The 23,019-nt window shown below is 38.7% G+C and overlaps 1 protein-coding gene across 7 annotated transcripts in view; it reads right to left on the minus strand.

Moving 5' to 3' along the window:
• EVL (Enah/Vasp-like) overlaps positions 1 to 23,019 on the minus strand; it is a 1,573,360-nt gene that overhangs the window by 725,320 nt on the left and 825,021 nt on the right. Inside the window, exon 1 of one of the 7 annotated variants that reach the window (XM_044075039.1) lies at positions 14,816 to 15,068. The exons of the other annotated variants lie outside the window; for them this stretch is intronic. Within the exon in view, the coding sequence (XP_043930974.1) occupies positions 14,816 to 14,882 (67 nt within the window). The 5' untranslated portion in view covers positions 14,883 to 15,068. Of the gene's footprint in view, positions 1 to 14,815; positions 15,069 to 23,019 lie in introns of those variants that run through there. 7 annotated transcript variants of the gene reach the window in all.

Genomic DNA, 23,019 nt, shown 5'->3' on the forward strand with positions numbered 1-23,019 from the left:
TACATAACAGCAGAAGTAAAACAGACAATAAAAATTAGTGACCTGCCTGAGCTCAGTTCTAGATATGATCATGGAATCACTGCTGAAGAAGAGAGTTTTAACACATCTAGGATGCCAATAATGCAATGGACCTAAGGCAGTATGACTTCACATCAGGAAGATCATTCCAGACAAGTTTAATATAGAAGCTCTCTCTCTCTTGATATATATATATATATATAATTGTATAACAACCTCTAATACAAGTTATAATTAAATATTAACCTATGAATAGTAAATGAAACCATTCTATAATACTGTATATAATCTAATAGAAGAGATCACACAATGGAAGAGAACTGTGCAAAGAAGGAAAAGAGCTTTGGGTTGTTTTGCCATAATTTCAACTTCAAATTAGATACATTTATTATTCCACTTTTTCCTGCTATTCTTAAGCTACGTTTGTTAACTTTTTAATTTATTGCTTATTAAGAACACGTTGGTAAGTTTAACATTTAGGCGTGTTTGCTTGCTTTACAGATGGTGATTCAAAGAATAGGACATCATGAAACGGAGACCAAAATACAGTATAACAATTCACAGAGCTTACACTCAATAAAACATGAGAGTAGGTAAGTTAATAAGGCACGTTGTGTTAGAGCTAGGCAACAATATATTTTATTTATTTATTTTACATTTGTTAACCGGGAAAGTCTGCCTGGATACAGGTCCATTTTCAGAGGAGGCCTGGGGACAAAAGCTCCAAATGTACAAAAACAAATGTACAGTTGGGAGGGTGGCCTAATGGTTAAGGTGTTTGCCTTACAAACACAAGGTGCATGGTTTGAGTCTCACAAGGGATAATTGGCTAGGCTAAAAATGGCTCGCAAGGGCAGTTAGCTTAGTACTAATCTATGAACATATGAACCTAATCTATAAAAACAGTGAAATTATTACAGTGAGTTATCACAAAACTGATATTTGTTTAACGATATGTACACACAGGTACATGTTTTTCTCACATACACACAGCAAAGGTTGGAAGCAAGTAGATGGGAAAGAAATAGTTAAAGATTTCATCTGAAAAAGCAAAACACATATATTAAGGTGCTTATCATACACGGTGTAGTGTTAACTTTAAATCTTTCTAGTAGGTGGGTGATACACAGAATTTTGAACAGTTAGAGAGTCAGAGTTTTATTCTTGTAATGGGGTTCTCATTTATGAATTATGTTTGAGTGGGGGTAAGTCAGGGTTTGTACATGGACAAAGCCACTGCAATTTTAGGTATTTCCTAAGGGATTTTTTGAATTGTGATAAGGAGGGGTCAGTGGTGAGTTCAGCAGGAAGTAGGTTCCAGTTTTTACTGGCAGAGTTGGAGAATAGTGATTCACCACCTGAATTGTTGGTTTTAACAGTTTACACTAGCAATTTTTTGGAAGAGGGAAAGGACTTTAGGTTACTGTAGGGGGTAATAATATTTTTCAGTACGGGTGTCTGATTGGTAGAAGATTTTGTGAACAACTATTAGTTGGTTATATTGCAGTTGATAGGGTAGTTCAAGCCAGTCTAATGACTGAAGGTTAAGGCAGTGATGGGTTCTATAAGTTGATCCTGTGGCAAATCTGGCAATGTTATTGTAGCACCTAGTAAATTTATTGAAGTTTGATTTGCTTAGGTTTACGAAGATGGGTGAGACATAAAGAAGTGTTGATAGCAGATGCGTATGGGCAATAACAGTTCTAGCAGATGAGGTTAGGAATGGTCTGATCCTGTATAAAGAGCCTCATTTTTTATTAACTGTTTTAATAGTTTTGTCTATGTGAGCATCAAACTTGAGGTTGTTGTCGATGATCACTCCCAGTAGTTTAGTAATAGCTTCTGGGGAAATTATGGTACCATTGTTAGATATTATGGTGAGAGGTGGTGAAGAGACTGTGCGAGTGGGGGAGAAGAGTAATAGTTTGGTTTTGTTTGGGTTTAATAGTAGTTGGTGACCAGTGAGCCAGTTCTCTACTTTGTTGAAAGTGATTTGGGACAAGGATTGTAAATCTGTGGGAGAGGTGGCAGAGCTGATTAGGGTTGAGTCATCTGCATACTGGATACAAGTTGCATCGGGGATGACTTTGTACAGGTCATTAATGAATATGGAGAATAGGAGGGGACCTAATATAGATCCCTGTGGGACTCAAAGGGTGACTGGTAAAAGGCACGACAGGTTATTCTTCCATAGTACAGCTTGTTGTCTGTCACTTAGGCAAGAATGAAACCAAGTGATTGCTAGGTTATCTATGGAGAGTGATTTTAATGTGTTTAAAAGTAGCTGGTAATTTACCATATTAAATGCCTTGGATAGGTCAAGGAAGAGAGCTGAGGATAGCTTGCTGTCATTATGGTTTTGATTTATTGCATGGGAGAAGGAAAGAAGGGCTGAAGTTGTACTATGGCAAGGTCTAAATCCGTGCTGGGAGGGGGCTAGGAGAGTGTTTTGATTCAGATAGACAAGAAATTGCTTGTGGATACATTTTTCCATTAGTTTAGCCAAGGGAGACAGAATGGCTATAGGCCTATAATTTGAAAGTTCAGTGGAATAGCCTCCTTTATGAAGGGGAACAATGTGGGAGATTTTCCAGATGTGGGGGATATAGGCTTCGTGGATAGTTCTGTTGATTAAAATTTATATGGGGTATGCTATTTCATTAGTGGCTTTTTGGAGATATTCTGCAGGTAGTAGGTCTGCTGAAAGTGTGGTGGGTTTCAATTTTTTAAGTAGGGACTTAATAAAAGATGTTGGTCCTGGATCAAGGTTAAAGGGGATCTTATTATCAGGTGTGGGGTTAGTGGTACTTGGGGTACAGAGAGATAGCTTACTGGCTAGGGATTGCATGATTTCTGTAAAGAAAGTGTTAAAGATGTTATCAACAATTTTAGGAGGTTGTTGGAGGGTAGTTAAGGGGGTAGGGGTAGTTGATTGGCCTGGGTGGATAAATTTGTTTATGCCTGACCAGAATTTTTGTGGTTGATTTTGGTGCTTTTGTTGCAGCTTACAGTAGTAATTCTTTTTGTCTAGCATGATAGACTTCTTTGTATCATTTCTCAGCTATTTATATATAAGGTGGTCTTTTGGGGATTTAGTGGTTCTCCAGGAGGTCCACGCTTTGTTTCTGCTAATAATTTTTTGTCTTGTATCATTGGACAGCCATGGTGCTACTTTGTTACTGGTTCTGATAGTGTGTGGAGGAGCATGGTTATCCAGGATAGCAAGAACTGTAGAGTTAAAGTATGAGACCGCTTCATCTAGTAGTCATAGGTTGGACCAGTCACATGTGTTAAGTTCATTCAGAAATTTAGTCTGAATAAAGTTTTTACAACGTCTAATGGTTTTAAAGGAAGATTGTTGTGGGGTGTCATTTCTTTTCCTGATTATATAGGTCAGGAAGTGATCACTAAAGTCCTCAGGTAGGGTGCCTGTTTTATATATCTGGGGTAGTTTGTTTATTAATATCCAGTCTTGGATACTTTCTTTTTTGTTAGGCTTATTGATTTTGGTTGGGGAAGATATCATCTGGGAGAAGCCATGCAGATTTATATGGGTGGAGGGGAAGTCTGAAGAGCAAGTATTCCAGTCGATATTAACATCCCAGAGAATAATAGTTTCCTGGGGACAGTTAGTGGAGAGCCATTGGAGGATATCCTCCAAGATATTTGTGCTGTCACCTGGGGAAATACAGACACATGCACTGTTTATAGATTTGGGTTTGTTGAGTTGGATCTTTGTGATGAGTATTTCTACATTGTTAGTAAACAAGGCATTTGGGGTACTAGTTTTGGATACTTCCAGAATGTATTTATACAAGATGGCTACCCCCTTCTTTCTTAGAGATGCAATCAAGTCTTAATATATTGTACCCTGGGGATATAATCTCATTATCAATGGTAGTAGGCTTGAGCCAGGTCTCGGTAAGGCATAGTATATCAGGGGAGTGGACATCCAGTAGGGCATGTAAGTAGTGAATTTTCTTGTTTATACTTCTAATGTTTAGGTGACACACTAAGAGTGAGTTGGGGGTTGTGTGTTTTAAGACAATTCAGATGAAGTAGTAATCTTAAGGACCAGAAAGGTGGCAGATATGTATCAGGGCAGGGAGTTGAGAGCATTTTCAGAAATGATTCACATTGTTAAGGATAGAGAGGATTCAGGTAGAGCCACAGCTAGCTATTATTGTACCTTGTACCACTCCCTTTTTTGAAACTCTACTCATCTTTAAGTTGGGCTGTCTTAGACTTGAGCTTATACTACCCAGGATGTCCTGAAAAGTTTGAGATACCATCATGCATTTCTGAATGCAAATGTTGCCCTACCAACTGAACAGCAGATGGCAATCACACCCCTGGGGTAGATGCCCCTTCACCCCCATCCTACCTATCTATATTTTGATTCAGGAAAATTATAACTGGCCATGAAAGTGAACAAGACAGAAGAATGTGAGACTGGTAGGAAGGTGAAAAACGATGGCGTCAAGACTAGCTCCGTGTCCAGATCTTCCTATTCTTGTTCTCTTGGCTACTCCAATTAGGAGTCACCACAGTGAATCATCTGTTTTCGTTCCTTCCTGTCCTCTGCATCTTGCTGTGTCACACCAACCACCTGCATGTCCTCTCTCACCACATCTATAAACCTTATCTTAGGCCTTCCTCTTTTCCTCTTACCTGACAGCTCCATCCTTAGCATCCTTTTCTCAGTATACCCAGCATCCCTCCTCAGCACATGTCCAAACCAATGCAATCTCACCTCTCTGGCTTTGTCTCCAAACCGTCCTACCTGAGCTGACCCTCTAATATACTGATTTCTAATCATGTCCATCCTCACACCCAATACAAATCTTAACATCTTTAACTCTGCCACCTACATCTCTGACTCCTGTTGTTTTGCCAGTGCCATTGTCTCCAAGCCATATAACATAGCTGGTCTCACTACCCTCTTGTAGACCTTCCCTTTCATTCTTACTGGTACCCGTCTGTCACAATTCACTCCAGACACTTTTTTCCACCCACTCCATCCTCCTGCACTTTCTTCTTCACCTCTTTTCCACACTCATCATTTCTCTGAACTGTTGATCCCAAGTACTTAAACTCATTCACTTTCACCAACTCTATTCTCTGCATCCTCACCATTCCCCATATCCTCTCTCTCATTCACACACACATATTCTGTCTTAGTGTCTCCTCAACCTGTTCTCTACTCTCACTACAGATCACAATATCATCCGCAAACATCATAGTCCATGGGGACTTCTGTCTGATCTCGTCTGTCAACCTGTCCATCACCATTGTAAATAAGAAAGGGCTCAGAGCTAATCCTTCATGTAATCCCACCTCCACCTTCAATGCATCCATCACGTCTACCGCAGATCTCACCACTGTCACATTACCCTGGTACACATCCTACACCACTCTTACATACTTCTCTGCCACTCCCAACTTCCTCATACAATACCACAACTCCTCTCTAGGCACCCTGTCATTTGCTTTCTCTAAGTCCACAAAGACACAATGCAACTCCTTCTGACCTTCTCTATACTTCTCCATCAATAGTTTCAGAGAACATCGCATCTGTAGCACTCTTTCCCGGCATGAAACCATACTGCTGATCACTAATCATCACCTCCCTTCTTAACCTAGCTTCCACTATTCTTTTCCATAGCTTCATGCTGTGACTGATCAGTTTTATCCCTCTGTAGTTACTACAGCTTTGCACATCACCCTTATTTTTATGTGGACCAAAACACTTCTGCACTCCTCAGGCATCCTCTGATTTTCAAAGACTTCATTAAACAATCTGGTTAAAAAGTCCACTGCTATCTCTCCTAAACACCTCCAAGCTTCTACAGGTATGTCATCTGCATCAACAGCCTTTCCATTCTTCATCCTCTTCATAGCTATCCTTACTTCCTCCTTGATAATCTGTTGCACTTCCTGATTCACTTCCCCACATTATCCAACCATCTCTCCCTCTCATTGTCTTCATTCATCAGCCCCACAAAGTACTCTTTCCATCTGCTCAACACACTCTCCTCACTTGTGAGTATGTTCCCCTCATTATCCTTTATCAGCCTTACCTTGTGCACATCTTTCCCCTATATCAACTATACGGCCATATCTCAGTAATCAAACATTGAATGAAGGGTAAAGGGGAATGGTGCCACAGAAGCTGAATGAAGGTTAGGTATTCTATAAGTAGAAAGATGTAGAACATACCCGGACAAACAAGGGTGATTCAGCACATGGATAGTGGCATTATTAAGAAGTTCAAGGAGTTTGTGTAGTAAGATGAGATGATGTAAGCAGTGATGCAGAGGAGAGGGAGGGGCGTGGTTGATTCTATAAGAAAATGGGCCAATGAGGAGAGCAGGTAGATTACAAAACTGCCTGGATACACACTGTCCAGGGATGACAGAAACAGGTGGTTTGGTGGTGGAGTGGTCATCTAAATTAGACATTAAATATGTCTCAGCCCCACTGCACAGAAGAATAATTCCCAAACTGCACCCCAGATATGGTTGATACCTGTCAGGAAAGTTTCTTGATAGTCAGGAATTCAGGGTCTGTGTCAGGAAATCCAGACATCATGGTCTCTGTCAGGAAATTCAGTTTTGGTGAGCACTTGTCAGGGATTTTGAGTCTTGGGAGAGAGTCAGAGACCTAACTTAATTCTGAAGTATATTTCCCACAATGTTTACTATTTCAGTTGGATTTCCTATTTGCATTTAAATTATTTTGTCAGAATAATATTTTATTTTGCTTTAACTGGCATCCTGGTCGATGTGATATGTGACCATCACAGGCAGTGAGGCATCAAAAAGACGAGCACAAAGTCTAAGCATTGTTTTCTTATAAAAATGAAACAATGGATCTAACCTCTAGTTAAACTTTATGTTTTCTAAGGTAACATTACATATATGTTCTATCTTCAGTATAAATAGTATTGCAGACACAAATAAAAACCTGAAATCAGGGAAAATTGATTAAAGTATACATTTTTTTTCCTTTCTTCATTATGATTTTTAGAGCCCCATTCTTTATCTACTTACTTACCTGTTTCTTCAAGCTGTTGCTAGCAATATTATGATTATTGAAAGAGAAGCAATGCACATTTACTTACTGAAAGGGGTGGGACAAATGGGTGGATCAAAAGGTGGAGCTTTTGTAATGTTTTTGCCTCTTCCAAAGGTGTTAACCCTAACCCCAGATAACCTGTGTTTGACTAGAATCTCAGTGCTGCCTGATCTAGTAGGAGACAGCGAGAATGAGTGGCCTACATCAACTTGCTTATCCTGGGGGAGGGAGGCAGCCTGATTCACTGCATTGTATCATCAACAAAGAACTTAGCATGCCTATGTTGCAACAAGTTTGCTGCTTGGTTGGGAGGTTGCACATGTGAAAAAAAGTTGCATGCTAAAGTGGAGTTTGTAGGTTGCTAAAGGGGATGGACATAGGGTAGTACATGGGATCTACAGACTGATCCTCTCACTAATACCTAAGCCTCAATTCTACAGGGCAATGAATGGGCTAGAGGACTCTAATCCTGATGGAAGAACAAATAAGTCAATTAGATGCGCAAAGGGGACCCACTAGGACAACCCTGTGGACCACAAACAACAAAAGGACATAAAATATGAGATCAGTGAAGAGGAGGGACACTGCACCATTAACTCATAAATGGATCAGGAAGGCACAGAATCTAGGGTAAGTGAGATGAAGGGAATGTTCTGGTGGCGTGATACAGTATATCTGCTGTAGGTAAGTGAGAGGAAGGGGAAGTTCTGGTAGAGTGATACAGTATATCTGCTGTTAGATGCTTCAAGGGAGGAGGATGCAGCAGAGAACAGAAGAAAGATGTGGGGTAGGTAAAAGTGGGTAAAACTCATGAGGAACTGAACTGAATCTGTTTTATTGCAGCTTATAACTGTGCTAAAATTATTCTTTTATTTTGATTGGATATGTTTTCAAAACCTCTTTGCCTTCATGTTGTGTTCATGTATTCGACCTATTCATGGCTAGAAAGGGTTTTCAGAGCAGTCCACCTACCTTCTTAACCAACAAACAAGTAAATAAATCATACTTGTTACAGTTCTGGATTTTTTATTTTGTTACTTTTAATCAGATAAGATCTGTGAAACACTACAATGATTCATTTCAGTGCTGACCAGGTAGCATAACTTTAGATATATTATTTGTTTAGAGACGTACAACAGGCAAATGGAGACAGATATAATCTGACCCGTGGCTTCAGCTAGGATTTACTTAGTGCCTCTTACACCTGTCTGTGCAAGTCTATCAGTTCAAATCATTTAGAAATCTTCAAGTCAATTGAGGTGCTAACAAATCTCATAGTTTTCTAGGATGTTATAGTCTAGATATTCAAAATTTATCAAGATGCAAGCAGAAGGACAGCTATAATGAGTAGGAATTACACCTGGGACAAAGAGGTATAGTGTGCACCTTACTATTTTAGCTTCTTATGATGTTTAATTAAAACAGCTTTTCAAAAACGTCTTGAATATGTACACAATTGGCTGGGATAATTTTCTTTTAAATTTCTGTTTAACTCCACTCTCTTAACTTATTTTAGATTGCCTTCTTCATCAGGTGCTTTCCTATAATATCTTCCAAATGTATTATCCTTAATGTTTTTCCCTCCTTGGGAAGAACTGTTTTAATAATAATTAGTCCTACTGTACAGTTTTTTGGATATTATTATTGTTGTTATTATTATTATAATACTCAATGCTCTACTGTTTGTTTTTACTCTGGAGGACTTCTGTGATTCTTGAATATGTTCACTTGCTGTTGTATTTTTGTAGTGTTTTATTACATTGCTGCAATAAAATGATTTTCAAAGATGTGATCATTGAAATAGGTGCATTCCACAGACAAATCCAATTATGGATTTGATTGAATGAACCCAAGATTGGAAGTACAGATGTGAATTTACTTACACATGTCAGAAAACAGACTTGATTCATTTTATTTTTGCGTCTGAGTAAATGTTATCATTTTATGCTGCATAAGAAGAAACTAACATTACCCTTTCAAACATCCATCATTTCTTTTAAAATTCTGAGCAGTTTAACAGATGACAGTCTGATAAGTGCTACTAGCAGACATTTTACATAATCTTGTTATGAATGTTACTGATTTTATTCAGCTCACAGGGCAACAACAGGCAGTGCAGTGGCAATCAGACACTTCCCCATTGCTCCCAGTAACACTAGGTGTGCCCCAAGGCTCCATCCTTGGACCACTACTTTTCTCTATCTTTACTAATAACCTCCATACCCCTACACACCTAGTCGCAGTAATACAATATGCAGTGACTCCACATTAATATGTAATGCCTCTACCATCCAAGAATTACATGCACTGACACAAACATCCTTCCTATCAGTTGAATCCTGGTTATCAGAACACCAGCTAATCCTAAACCCCAATAAAACAAATTTACTATTATTCAATCCTACTAAATACAAACCTCCTTCTTCTCCCTTCAACATAGTATCCAGTAATAACTCCATTATCTCACCTGTCAGTCACAGCAAACTTCTAGGAATAGAAATCAATTGTAACTTGACATTTGACATCCACATTGCCCACACCATAAAAAAGTCCACAATAAACTCAAGGCCCTTTACAGGAAGAAATCCTTTCTGACAAAAACAACCAAGGAAACTATAGCCAGGACACACTTACTCTTCACACTTACACATGCCTCCCCTATTCTCACTAACCTAAGAAAAACAGACATCATGAAATTAGAAACATGCTACAACAAAATTGCCAGGTTTTCCACTATTTCACCCTATAGGTCATATCATTGCACAGCCTACAACAACTACAATGGCTTGAAATCCCCCATCTCCTATTGTATAACCAACTAACCCTAACCTATAAAATTCGGGTCTATATTATAAGATCGAAATCCATTTTGAACAAACACCTTTTAGTTGAACTGTCTTGAGTGAAATCACTTTTGAGCGAACGTCAGAAATGTCAAAGCAACCCTGCATTAACTGTTTTATTCGGTCAACACCCAGTAAGCTGCGTAAGCTGTGTATCACAGTCTGAAAGCACGGCAAGTAAAACATGAATATAGTGCAGATATCAACACACACTAATGTCAGAAAACAAACCACACATCAAACCATGGCAAGTAAAACATGAATATACTGCAGATATCAGCACACACTAATGTCAGAAAACAAACCAGACATCAAACCGTGGCAAATAAAACATGAATATACTGCAGATATCAGCACACACTAATGTCAGAAAACAAACCACACATCAAACCGTGGCAAGTAAAACATAAATATACTGCAGATATCAGCACACACTAATGTGAGAAAACAAACCAGACATCAAACCGTGGCAAGTAAAACATAAATATACTGCAGATATCAGCACACACTAATGTCAGAAAACAAACCAGACATCAAACCGTGGCAAATAAAACATGAATATACTGCAGATATCAGCACACACTAATGTCAGAAAACAAACCAGACATCAAACCGTGGCAAGTAAAACATAAATATACTGCGGATGTCAGCTTACGGTAATGTAATGAATCAAAATATGCATGGCAAGTAATAAGTAAACATAGTGTTGCAAGTAATAATAGAATGACACCACAGTTATAACATTTCTGTACACTTCAATCACACCTTTGATCCCAAAGCAAAGGAATCAACACCCTGTGCAAACACAGATATGTAAATTAACCTGCAGTGACCGCTGATGAGACAAACATACTGGACAAAAACTGCATTGCACAGCCATGTACATTAGGCAAATGGAAAACCCAAGGCAATAAATAACACCATTACGAGTTGCATGTCAAAGACATATTGCCAAGAACATGTGCAGCATACAATACAGTTCCTACACACTTAGGCAAAATTCACTTGTAGAACCAAACAAATACAACTTGTTGGTGTCTCATATTTGGCTGCTTTTTGGGCTGGAAGCATTTGGTGGTGTATCCTACACACTTAGCATGACTGCATCACACCTTCAAAGCAAGAGCAATTGCTTTCAGTAGTGACTGGGTGTCATACTGTCCCTTATTCTGCAATATATTCTCCAAACGGTGTTCCCTCACAATAGTCTTCCTCTTCTTTGGGATGCTGGATAGCCTGTCGAAAGCTGTAGGCATAGTTCATTGACGTGGTTTTGCTCCCTCACCAAAACGGACACGGCAGTAGGTATGTCAGACATCCTCCTACCAAGCAGACTACATATCCTCCTATGCCAGCTCTTGATGTAGTTCTGAGTTCTCGGTAAACATAGGTCATTCAAGCAGGAGATGTTCCAAAAGCTGAGAGGAAATGTGGGTGGAAACGTTGCAGTGGCAGACCTACGTGGGTACTGCTTGTGTGGACGGCAAAGTAGTTAGGTGTCTGAGAAGTACTGCAGTAACTCCTTACCCTCTGAAGGGAAACCCTTAACCAGTTCAGAATATGCAGGCAGAACGTCAGTCTCTGGTAATAATTCTAAGGCTACAAACATCTTTACGGACAGCTGGAATTGTGAATCTTTGCCACATAATATAGACAACTGTAAGGCTTGCACCTTATGCCAAACATTCTGGGAGAAATGAAAGAGGCATCCTTTACAAGTGACATCTGTGAAATTGGCAGTAATGCTTTTGACAGCAACAAATTCGAAATCACACAATAGGTACTTAACTTGGCAGTGCAGGTCAAACATACTGATTAACTGGCACTTACATTCCCAGAGGAAGTTATATGCCTTTAATGTCTTTTTGCTCATCAAGCAAGAGACTAAGGGTAGGGACTTCCTATTATCACCATAATGCAGCAGTCCATGAATAGCGTACAGTTGCCTACACAGCCTCCCTTTTGTTAAGTGTACACCGTCCATAAACCACATAGGGGATGCACATAGATCTATCAGGTTCTCTTTAATGGAAAAGACAATGAAATATAGGTTGGTGTGCAACTCAGCTTTGCATGTCTGTATGAACTGGCCATCTTTTAACTCACAACTACTCATGCACACCTGATTGAGAGTGTTCTCCCGTACTGTCTTACAGATGTGTGCACGCCTAGCTCTATTAATCTGCTGCAGCATCGATCTTCTGCTAGGTAATGAAGTGGTACTCTCCACTGGTGTTATGCCTATCACATCATCCACTACTAGTGCAGGGGTATCCCTTGATGTAGTTGCTCTGTCCTTCAGTGAACTGCAAGCCGTATATCTGTCTACTTCACAGGGGTCAGATGCATGGTTATAAGTGGCTGACTTCAGTAGTTGCTCCTCATTATTCACACATTGTGTTATCGTCCTACCTCTACAGGTTGCAGACATTTTCAGGCAGCAACACCAGTACCTCCTGTCCTTCACTGCCTTCTCCAGGTTGTACAGATAGCTGTTACGTTTAGCATGTCTCTATGTTTCTGTGACTGTACTTTCCCATACAGGTTACCTATCACTCCTGGGCCATTAGTGGGTGGTTCAGCCAAGTGACCTATCAATTCTAGGCCGTTATTGCCTGCTACAGCCATTGCTTCCTATAGCAGCAGACCGTACTCTCTCTACAGGTTCAGGCTCCTAGTCTGCACGTAATATACAGCAGTGTAAATGCCAACTAACAGTTGCTAATCACTGCCGGATGTGGTTAATCAGGTTAACTTATTATGTTCTGTAGTTCTTTACATTGTTTACATAGCTGTCAGCCACTATCGTACACAGTACTAACTAACCTATATACATGGTTCACCTGTACGTGACTTAACACTTGTGTTTTTATGGATACTAGGTGCATTTGTGTTTTTAACTTAATGCAGACAGTGCATTGTCTTGTGGTTTTAGCATAACGTAGATGGTGCATTGCCATACACTGAGGTTGCAATGACAAGTTCCGTCTGGCTTTCCTACTTCCTCAGTGACAGCACACATCAGATTGTTTCCAACTGGCCAACAAACAGAGTTCAGAGAGGGCTGTTTCGGGATTTCTGACATTTGCTCAAAAGTGATTTCGCTCAAGACAGTTCGACTAAAAGGTGTTCGTTCAAATTGGATTTCAATCTTATAATATAGACCCTAAAATTCTACATAATCCAGAAAAAACTCCAGCCCTAAATAAATTACTCAAGCCATACACAGGTAAAAGAGTTCTATGCTCCAACAACAAACAACTATTAGAAGTCTCAAAGACCTCTAACTCTGCAGGAGAGTCCCTGTACTCCTCCTGTATTGCCAGAGTATGGAATACCCTACCCACCAGTCTAACAAACAAAAACTCCATAACTGAGTTTAAAAATGCCCTAAAAGCCCACCTCAGTAATAAATGGTTGTGCCCCTGCACCACACCAGTGGAACAGGTGACATAGGGAACCAAAATCACATCATGCCCATCTACTCACTACAGCAGTGTTAACCAAAGCTGATAGTTTATACTATATCTAGTACCAATATTGTTATATTGCGGACTCCTTCACATGATTTTTTAGCTAATACAAGCGGACTGTACATCTCTACATCTTGTCCTTGGTAACTATTTTTATATGCATTTATTGTGCTCTATGTTCCAAATTGTAATTGTTCATAAATGTATACACTGTTACTGTCTGCTCTAATACTGCACTGTACTTAAATGTGGAGCTTTTCTCCCGGGCCTCCGTTGAAAAAGGACTGCTTGTCCAGACAGACTTTCTCGGTCATCAAATGTAAAATAAAATAAATAAATAAATATAATAGTAATCATGATGACTGCAGTTACATGTGCTAGATTTAATTTATGACTGATTACCTGAATTTATTTTAGTGTTGTAGATGGCTGCCTGCTGTTGGTATAACATTTACTTAATGTGCCTGCTAAGTGGTATAACTTTTACTTATTTTTTTTTACTAAATTGTGTACGATCAGTGGACATTCAATCGAATTATTGTCTTTCACAGCCTCAGATCTATAGCTTTCTGGATGAAGTCATTGCAAAACAAGGCCCACTTTGGTTCCTGGGTCCTTTTTAATTAAAGCCTATCAAAAGAAGCATTACTGCCCACATCACATAGCTTATGTTGTAGTTTCATCACACTTTTCCTTCAGACCAACATCATGACAATTGAAAGTGGGAGTGTGCTTTCAAGGAAAGATACTTGCTTTAGTGAGCAGCAGCTCTCAATGACCCAGAAAGGGTCATGGTATGAAATGGTTAGTTCATTTTGAAAGCATTTGATGTATGATTCTGGTTATACTTTTAGAATTAAACTATCTATCTCGGCACAGGCATGTGTGCTATTGTCACACATCTGCAACAGACTAAAATTCATTCAGTATGTTACATTTGAAATGACACTGTGTAAATGTTCTCTTGCATGTAAACAAGCAAGCAATTGTCCCGAGTCAAAATTGACTAATGGCCACTCTGTGGAAAGACCCCATATGGTTACATGAAATATTACAGAAGTAGACAGCATGTAAGCAAAATCTGTGAGGGAAATGCTGGGTCAACAGAGCTCAGCTTGTACATTTCATTGGATGAATCTAATAAACTATATTGCCAGTGTCGACATATGCAAACTGCTCAGAATTCAGATCCTAACAGCTGCTTAGCAAGTGAGTGGGATTTCTGAACAGCAATCTTTAAATACAGTCCTGTGCTATGCTAAGTTCTGTGCACAAATAAAACAGCATTATACTATTTTGAAAGAAGTCAATAGTTTACTATCACCATGTGGCTAAAAACAGAAGCCTCTAACATTTTGTTTTTTATCTAGAATTCCCAAAATATAGAAGAAAAGGACCACTTACTAGTTAAGTTGATAGTTGTTCGACTGACTCTTCTAATGTGATCTTTTTGCCCCTGAAGCACTGGCATTTTAAAGGTACTTCCTTATTTATAACATGAAGAGAGAGGAACAGAAAACAAGACCCAAGTATAAATTGTAATGTAGGTATAAAGTACTCGAGACAGTCTAGATTACACATCAGGTAACATCAACACTCTGTGAAAACTCAACTGAGCCAAATTACAAGATAGTAAGGGAACCCCCTGTCAAACTGTCAACCCCCCCAATCCACTGACGGACTGAAACTTAGTTTGAAACAGAACCAAACAAGATGAGACTCCTTGGGATATTTTGGACATGAAATTATCCAATCAGAATTGTGGTGACTGGAAAAGCTAGCACATGCCCTCTTATTCTATATATGTATCAGAATAGGCAGCTTGCTAAGGAGCAGAAATAGGAGACCAAGTCCTCAGCACAAGACCCAGCCTGTCTTGAAACAGCGTCACATGTCACTTGTCAGAATGAACTACAGCAAGGTCAAGAGGTCACTTTAAGACAGGAATGAGTGTGAAGAGACATTTCTTTTAACTGAGTGAGTTTAAGTCCTGATGTCAAAGATCAGAAGTGACCAATGTTAATAAAAAGAAAGAAAGAAAGAAATGCAACATCGGATATTAAGTAATAATATCTTTAATATCATTATTATTATTATTATAGATTATGTATCTGCATTCTATGAACACAAGCTGAATGCTGCTTTTGGAAGCAATTTTGATACCATCATTTTTACCACTCCATTATTGTGATCATTTAAATTAGATGTAGATGCAAATTAATTATAGTAAACAGCTTAAGTTCCTAAGCAGGGCACTGTTTTCAGGCCCATGCATTGCATAGTGGTTAGACAGCAGCACTGAGCAATAACAGCTATTCTTTGATAACACAGTAAAATGAGAAGGTTGTAGTTCCAAATGAAACAATCGCTCACTTGAAGCTTCCATCACTTCCTTCCTTCGCAGCTGCGGTGATTGCTAGCATGCCTCTTGCAGATAGGCTTATAACCATAATGTAAACAAATTAAGGCTTCACTGTGGTTTGTTTCAGTGTTATAAGAATGCCATGTGAAAGTATATGCTCCACAGTACAAATATAGTACTCAAAGTTGAAAGGGTAAAGCAGATTACAAAAAAAAAAAAAGATAATGAAGTAAACTCACAAAATACTCTTTTCAGGGTTAACCAGTATTGATGGATTTGTTTAAGTGACCTTAGAGTTAGACAATGTATAAATGGAAAATGAAGGACTCAAACTCTGGGCTACACCTTAAAGTTCATTTGAACTTGAGCCTTAATTTTGTGACAGCCTTAACTTTTTATGATACAGTATCATTTAATCTGTTACATCTCTAAAAAACACCTTTACCGATGATACAACAATTTAAGTACCAGAGTTTGCAATAACTTAATTGTTAACTCGGCATGACATTTGGTTTAATGTTGAGTGTATCTGGCCATGGCACATGTCAGTTCTATAATGAGACACTGTATCTCCCTTAGTTCTAATGCAAAGCATCACAAATGAAATATGTAAATGAAACATAACTGTCAACTCAATAAATATCATACAAAACCACACAAAAGACTACAATACAATTTTTACTGAGCTCCTCTGCTTCGCCTTTTATTGGCATTCTTCACCCACACCAGTAGTCTTGCTACATACTGACTCCAAGGTCACATAAATTCAGAGGAAAAAAAGGCACAAACTCACCTTTTCTATCTTCTCTGAGTTGTGTAACCTCATATTAAACTACAGCCCTGCAACAAAACAAGCTTGGATATACTCAGCCTTAGTCAGCACATGACAGTGATTTTATAGCTGCGACTTAAAAAGAAAATGAAAACATTTAAAATTTTAAAAAATTATTTTATAAAGGCACACAATTAACGATAGTGCCCTGGCAGGTCACTAAGGCGATGAACTTTGGAATGTGGTCAGAAATACGAATACCCAGAAAAGATCTGCACAGATGCAAAAACATCAAAGAACATCTGAAAATTCTCTGGCTTTGTCCCTGCTCTAAACCAGACTGAACCCTACTCCCTCTCCTTATTTCTCTCATCTTGTTTTCAACCCTTATTCCTGTACCATGTGCCCTCTACAACAATTTTTCTATGCAAACCAAACATATACTAGCCAGTGTATTCTTTTCCTATTCTTTTTCTTCCATAACCTTCTCATGCCTCCATCTCTCTTTCTTTGGCCTAAATATTGTCATCTTCAGACCTTGTGTGTATCTAAAATTGTTGTATCTTAAACTATGCTTTGACTCTAGACCACTCTACTTAAATTGAATTTTTTCTTCCCATATAAGTTTAATTCTCCAGTGTATTGCAATTAAAAAAAAAAAAAAAAAGGTCTAAGCATTGAGATTTATGTATAGTATTAAAAAATATAAATCCACAAACAATGTGCCACAGGGCTGCCAGGGCATAAAAAGTCACAAGTTCCAACAATGTGAAAAATAAGTCCAAATGCAAAATAATCAAGACATCCAATGCACGAAAACAACACTTGAAAAGATCTTAAAAAAAACACCGGTTTATTCTACTGTGGTAAGCACTTTCGCTTAGGAGCTTCTTCAGACCAAGAATACATACAAAGACTTCACATATTTATAACATGCAGTAATCAACATCAATTGAATAGCAATTATACATTAAAGGTGTAAAAGCAGTAATATAAAAGACAACAAATATACGAATATATAAAATATTGTATAAAATATAAAGGGTAAACTATCTTGACAACCTGTTTCTCTTGTGGAGAGGGTCGACAGAAGAACTGATCAAATTCTTTGGGACTATGAACAACCTATTGGATTGTTTGAAATTCACTTATCAGTTTTCATACAATTTTATTGAATATTTGGATGTATACGTAGAGAAGTTAGATCAAGGAGTGATCAATACAGGCATTTTTCGTAAAACGTGCCACAGGAATGCGTTCCTTTTTAGGTCCAGTATGCATCCAGGATATATATTTAGGAACTTGATAAGAGGACAGGGGATGCGAGCATCCAGAATGAATCCTTCCTTTGAAGACTTCCAACTGGACTTAGCTCGAATTGAACAGAATTTACTAGATAGAGGATATAGTCATTTGGAGATGGTCAAACAATGGGATGACTTGGTTGAATTGAGAGAGACTAGAGCCCAACCATATTATGGACCAGCAGGCACCCATGATAATCATATGGACCATAATCGAGATGTTGTCACTAAGGTCTCATTGTTTTATACCAGTGACATAGGAGATGTCACTGATTTGTTTAAACAACATTGGCCTATATTATTAGTCGACAAAGATATTGCCAACTTGGTGGGTAATATACCACACTTTAGATTTAAAAATCATAGTAATTTTAAAAAATTACTATGTACTAATAACAGTATGATAAATAGAGCATGTATAGGTCATACTGCACCTTGTATGTCTTGTAACTTTTGCTCTTACATCGAAACCACGGAGGTGTTTCATCATCCAGACTTACATAAAGATTTTCATTTCAGGGGTATCCATAATTGCATGACTCCCCGTGTAGTATATCTAGCAGTATGTGGAAGCTGTAGGGCCTTTTATGTGGGGAAGATGAATAGACCATTACGTGATAGAATGAGGGAACACTTGTATAATATCAGGAAGCTTTCTACCTTGAATGCCCTGTCTAAACACGTGATGGAACAGGGTACCCACCATAGTTTTAGATTTAGTGTAATGGAAGCAATAAAACCGAGTATCAGGGAAGGAGACATTCGGACTTACATGGAATATAAAGAAATGTGTTGGATAATTACTTTAAGGGCAGATAGAGGCTTAGGCTTAAATGAGAGGGCGTCCATCAAGCCCACTTTGAAAAAGAGAAGGCTTTGTAAATGATTTCAATGATGAATTCATGTGTGTATTAGTAGGTATTTCAGGTTAGTTTATTCCCTTTACATTAATCTATTTTTAGCCGCATTTTTTATATACTATGTCTTTACATCATTTCTGACCACATTTTCTATTATTCCCATATATATTAGTGTTCCATATTATTTTATAGGTATATTTTAACTTAGATAGTTTACCCTTTATATTTTATACAATATTTTATATATTTGTATATTTGTTGTCTTTTATATTACTGCTTATACACCTTTAATGTATAATTGCTATTCAATTGATGTTGATTACTGCATGTTATAAATATGTGAAGTCTTTGTATGTATTCTTGGTCTGAAGAAGCTCCTAAGCGAAAGCGCTTACCACAGTAGAATAAACCGGTGTTTTTTTTTAAGATCTTTTGTGTTGTTTTCGTGCATTGGATGTCTTGATTATTTTGCATTTGGACTTATTTTTCACATTGTTGGAACTTGTGACTTTTTATGCCCTGGCAGCCCGGCGGCACATTGTTTGTGGATTTATATTTTTTATCAGTTTTTGTGCATTGGGGCTCCCATCCTTGGGTGTACCAGTGACTGTACTTGTTTTTTTATTTATGTATAGTATTGTTTAAGTATTGTATTTTCTCTTTTTATCTGCTTGGAGCTTATCTCCCTGGGCCTCTACTGAAAATGGACATGTATCCAGCTAGACTAGCCCAGTCAACAAATGTAAAATAAAATAAATAAATAAATAAAAACTGCATAGACACCAACAGATAGTTGTCAGAGGCCAGCATTAAACCTCTAGCTCCTGCATGTGTGAAAACCTAATCACTGAACAATCATGCTTACATTGATCTAGGGGAAGAGTGCTGTTTAGTAGTATATACTGTGCAATGAATGTGTTAGTGAAATACAAAACAGCCTCTGTTATTATAATATCATAATGGGCAGTAATACAGCATTTATAATGTTTACAAAATTTTATTTAGACATATAGATGTGAATAAACAGTTATTAAAACAATCCACAGCAGTTATAATACTGTATTTGCGTGTGAATCATGTTGCTGGTAATCAAGCAATGTTTCAACATTTCAGTTAAGGTATTGTGCAAGGCATGATGAACTAAGTATGGAAACCTAATTTGGTGCCTGAAGGAGATGGCTGGGGAGTATGGCGACATGCAGCTCCTGTTGGCTCACATGGCCATGCTGGTGGAAGGAGGTGACTGGCTCAAAACAAGGGTGACACCTAGCAGGAGTAATAGGTGTTACCTGATAGAATATGAGCCTGTTGAGCCCATGACATGATAAGTGCATCTTGCACTGGCAGACAAGGAATACTTGACATGTGAAGACATTCTTCTCCTCAGCAGACAGGAATGGTAGAACAAGGAACTTCCAAATGGGTTGCATTCATGGGTAGATTCAGTCAACAGAATTAAGAAGCTGGCCCATTCTCTACCACCTGATTGTTGCTGAGGAATGAGTTTTGATTTGGATTTCTGGGCAGGATAGACTAGGACATAGAGCTCCTGCCTGTGTTTGTCAGTATGTATCTGATGATGCCTGACACTCACACGCTCAGAATTAATTGGCCAATTGGGTGCCAATAGTGTATCTATGGGGAAAGGTACTCTTGGGAACAAACCAAAAAGGTATTGTGCATGTCCTGTGTTTCGTATTTTAAAATCTGCGTAGATGGAAAACTGTCAGGTATAGTATATGGGACTTGACACAGATATTGCTGTATGCTTTAGAAGCAATGGCAGAAGAACACAGTGTATTATGTTGCTTTGGATGAGGACTAATGTCTCAAGTTCATTACATGGAGTGCTGCCTTGGAAGCAAATGAACGCTTCATGCAATTTAAATGGAATGTCTCTTTGGAAGAGAACAGAAGCTGTGCACCCTTTGCATGAAGCAGGTACCTGCTTATGCAAGGCAAAAAAGCAATACCACCCAGGTTCCAGGTTTCATAATTTTTGCCAGATTAGTTTTTCTGCAGACAGCACAGTATTGCATTGTTAGCACAACTGCCTTGTAGCACTTAGTCCCTCTGGTTCATAGGTTCATAGGTAGGTACTAGGCAATTGGCCCAAGGGCCTAAGTAAGCCTAGCCAACAAGGTTCCCTGGCTTTTGCCTCCCAAGAAAGTTATTTTCCTGTGACCCTGTCAAGCAGAGCCAGAGAAGTAATCCCTGGGGTGAATTTCCTATTTTCAATCCACTCATCAAGATTTTTCTTGAAGAGCGCTAATGAGGAACTCTGCTTGACATAGATGGGTAGCTTGTTCCAGAGTATGGGAAGTCTCTGGGACAGGAATCTATCCCTCCAGCATGTTCTATTTATTGTGGTGACAAGGTTTAGGTCCTTAGAGCATGTAGCGCGGAGGAATTGGGATTTCTTTAGGTGCAGCATGTCCAACAGCTCTGGGTTTGACATAGCTTTGTATGTTCGGCAGAGATCACCTCAGAGTAGGCAATGTGCTACGGAGTAAAGCTGGAGTTTTTTGAGATGGTCAGCATAGGGCATCTGTTTGAGGCCAGTAATCCTCTTTGTGAGGTACTTCTGTGGCCTTTCCAGCTGTTATAGATGTCTTGTGAGGTACACTGCAAAAGGAGTGTTGTATTCTATAATGGGTCTAATGAGTGCCGAGTAGAGGGGAACAATGACCTCTTTTTTCCAGGATGAGAACCCTTTCGTGATGAGGTTTGCCATGTAGAATGATTTCCTGACCACTGTGGTGATGTGCTCATCAAAGGAAAGACTACTGTCCACCTGGGTCCCAAGGTCTCTTATCACACTTTCAGTGTTCGGTTTAATTCATGGTGGGGTTACTTCTGTAAAGAATGTGTCTTTCTGTGTTGCTTGTACTATGAATTGCCTCAGGTGGTGCTTCCTCAGTGGAACTTAAACTGACTCTGCCCCTCTGACATTGGCATGATATCAGACCCTGACTCTAAATTCCTCCCATGCCAGCTGAACCAGTCTACAGCTACTAATCAAGTCCTTGTTATGTGATCTATCAGCAGATCTCTATCTCTCTCTCTCTCTTTGTCATGGATGCCACAGTTGCATATTATGTATTTTTCTATGTTATTTTGCAGTTGCTGTGAAAATATTTTTTCCCTTTTTGCAATTATAACTAAGATAAATAATTTATCAGTTATAATACACTGGTTTGTAAGATCTCTTCCATTTCCTGATATCAGCACCAGCATGACTCCAGCTTCCTAAATTGGTGGTTATACACACTGACCTATTGTCCCCTCCTGAGAGTGAAGGCAGTCTTGCAAATGTTTGGTCATTTTCTCATCAATGGACATCAACATTGGAGATTCATTACAGAAGTTGATTAACTACTCTTCAATTTAGGAGATATCCTTCTATGGACAGGCTTCCTTGCCCTAAAGGTTGAGTTTTTGCACGTTACAGCTATTCAGAGGTATAGCTTGAAGTGCACTGCTGTGATGTACAGAGCAAAAAGTCCACCCTTGTTGCATGTTCTTCGTTGTAGGTGCCATTTGGTTCAGATTCCTATTCTTCAATGTTCTGTTGGTTACAAGGTGATAATGCTATAATGTGCCATTGTGTGATTTCTGTTGGTTACAAGGTGATAATGCTATAATGTGCCATTGTGTGATTTCTGTTGGTTACAAGGTGATAATGCTATAATGTGCCATTGTGTGATTTCTGTTGGTTACAAGGTGATAATGCTATAATGTGCCATTGTGTGATTTCTGTTGGTTACAAGGTGATAATGCTATAATGTGCCATTGTGTGATTTCTGTTGGTTACAAGGTGATAATGCTATAATGTGCCATTGTGTGATTTCTGTTGGTTACAAGGTGATAATGCTATAATGTGCCATTGTGTGATTTCTGTTGGTTACAAGGTGATAATGCTATAATGTGCCATTGTGTGATTTCTCTTGGTTACAAGGTGATAATGCTATAATGTGCCATTGTGTGATTTCTCTTGGTTACAAGGTGATAATGCTATAATGTGCCATTGTGTGATTTCTGTTGGTTACAAGGTGATAAGGCTATAATGTGCCATTGTGTGATTTCTCTTGGTTACAAGGTGATAATGCTATAATGTGCCATTGTGTGATTTCTCTTGGTTACAAGGTGATAATGCTATAATGTGCCATTGTGTGATTTCTCTTGGTTACAAGGTGATAATGCTATAATGTGCCATTGTGTGATTTCTGTTGGTTCCAAGGTGATAATGCTATAATGTGCCATTGTGTGATTTCTGTTGGTTACAAGGTGATAATGCTATAATGTGCCAT

Source organism: Protopterus annectens, chromosome 6.part0 (assembly GCF_019279795.1).
Source record: "Protopterus annectens isolate FY-2018-M chromosome 6.part0, PAN1.0, whole genome shotgun sequence".
Lineage (NCBI taxonomy): Eukaryota > Metazoa > Chordata > Ceratodontiformes > Protopteridae > Protopterus > Protopterus annectens.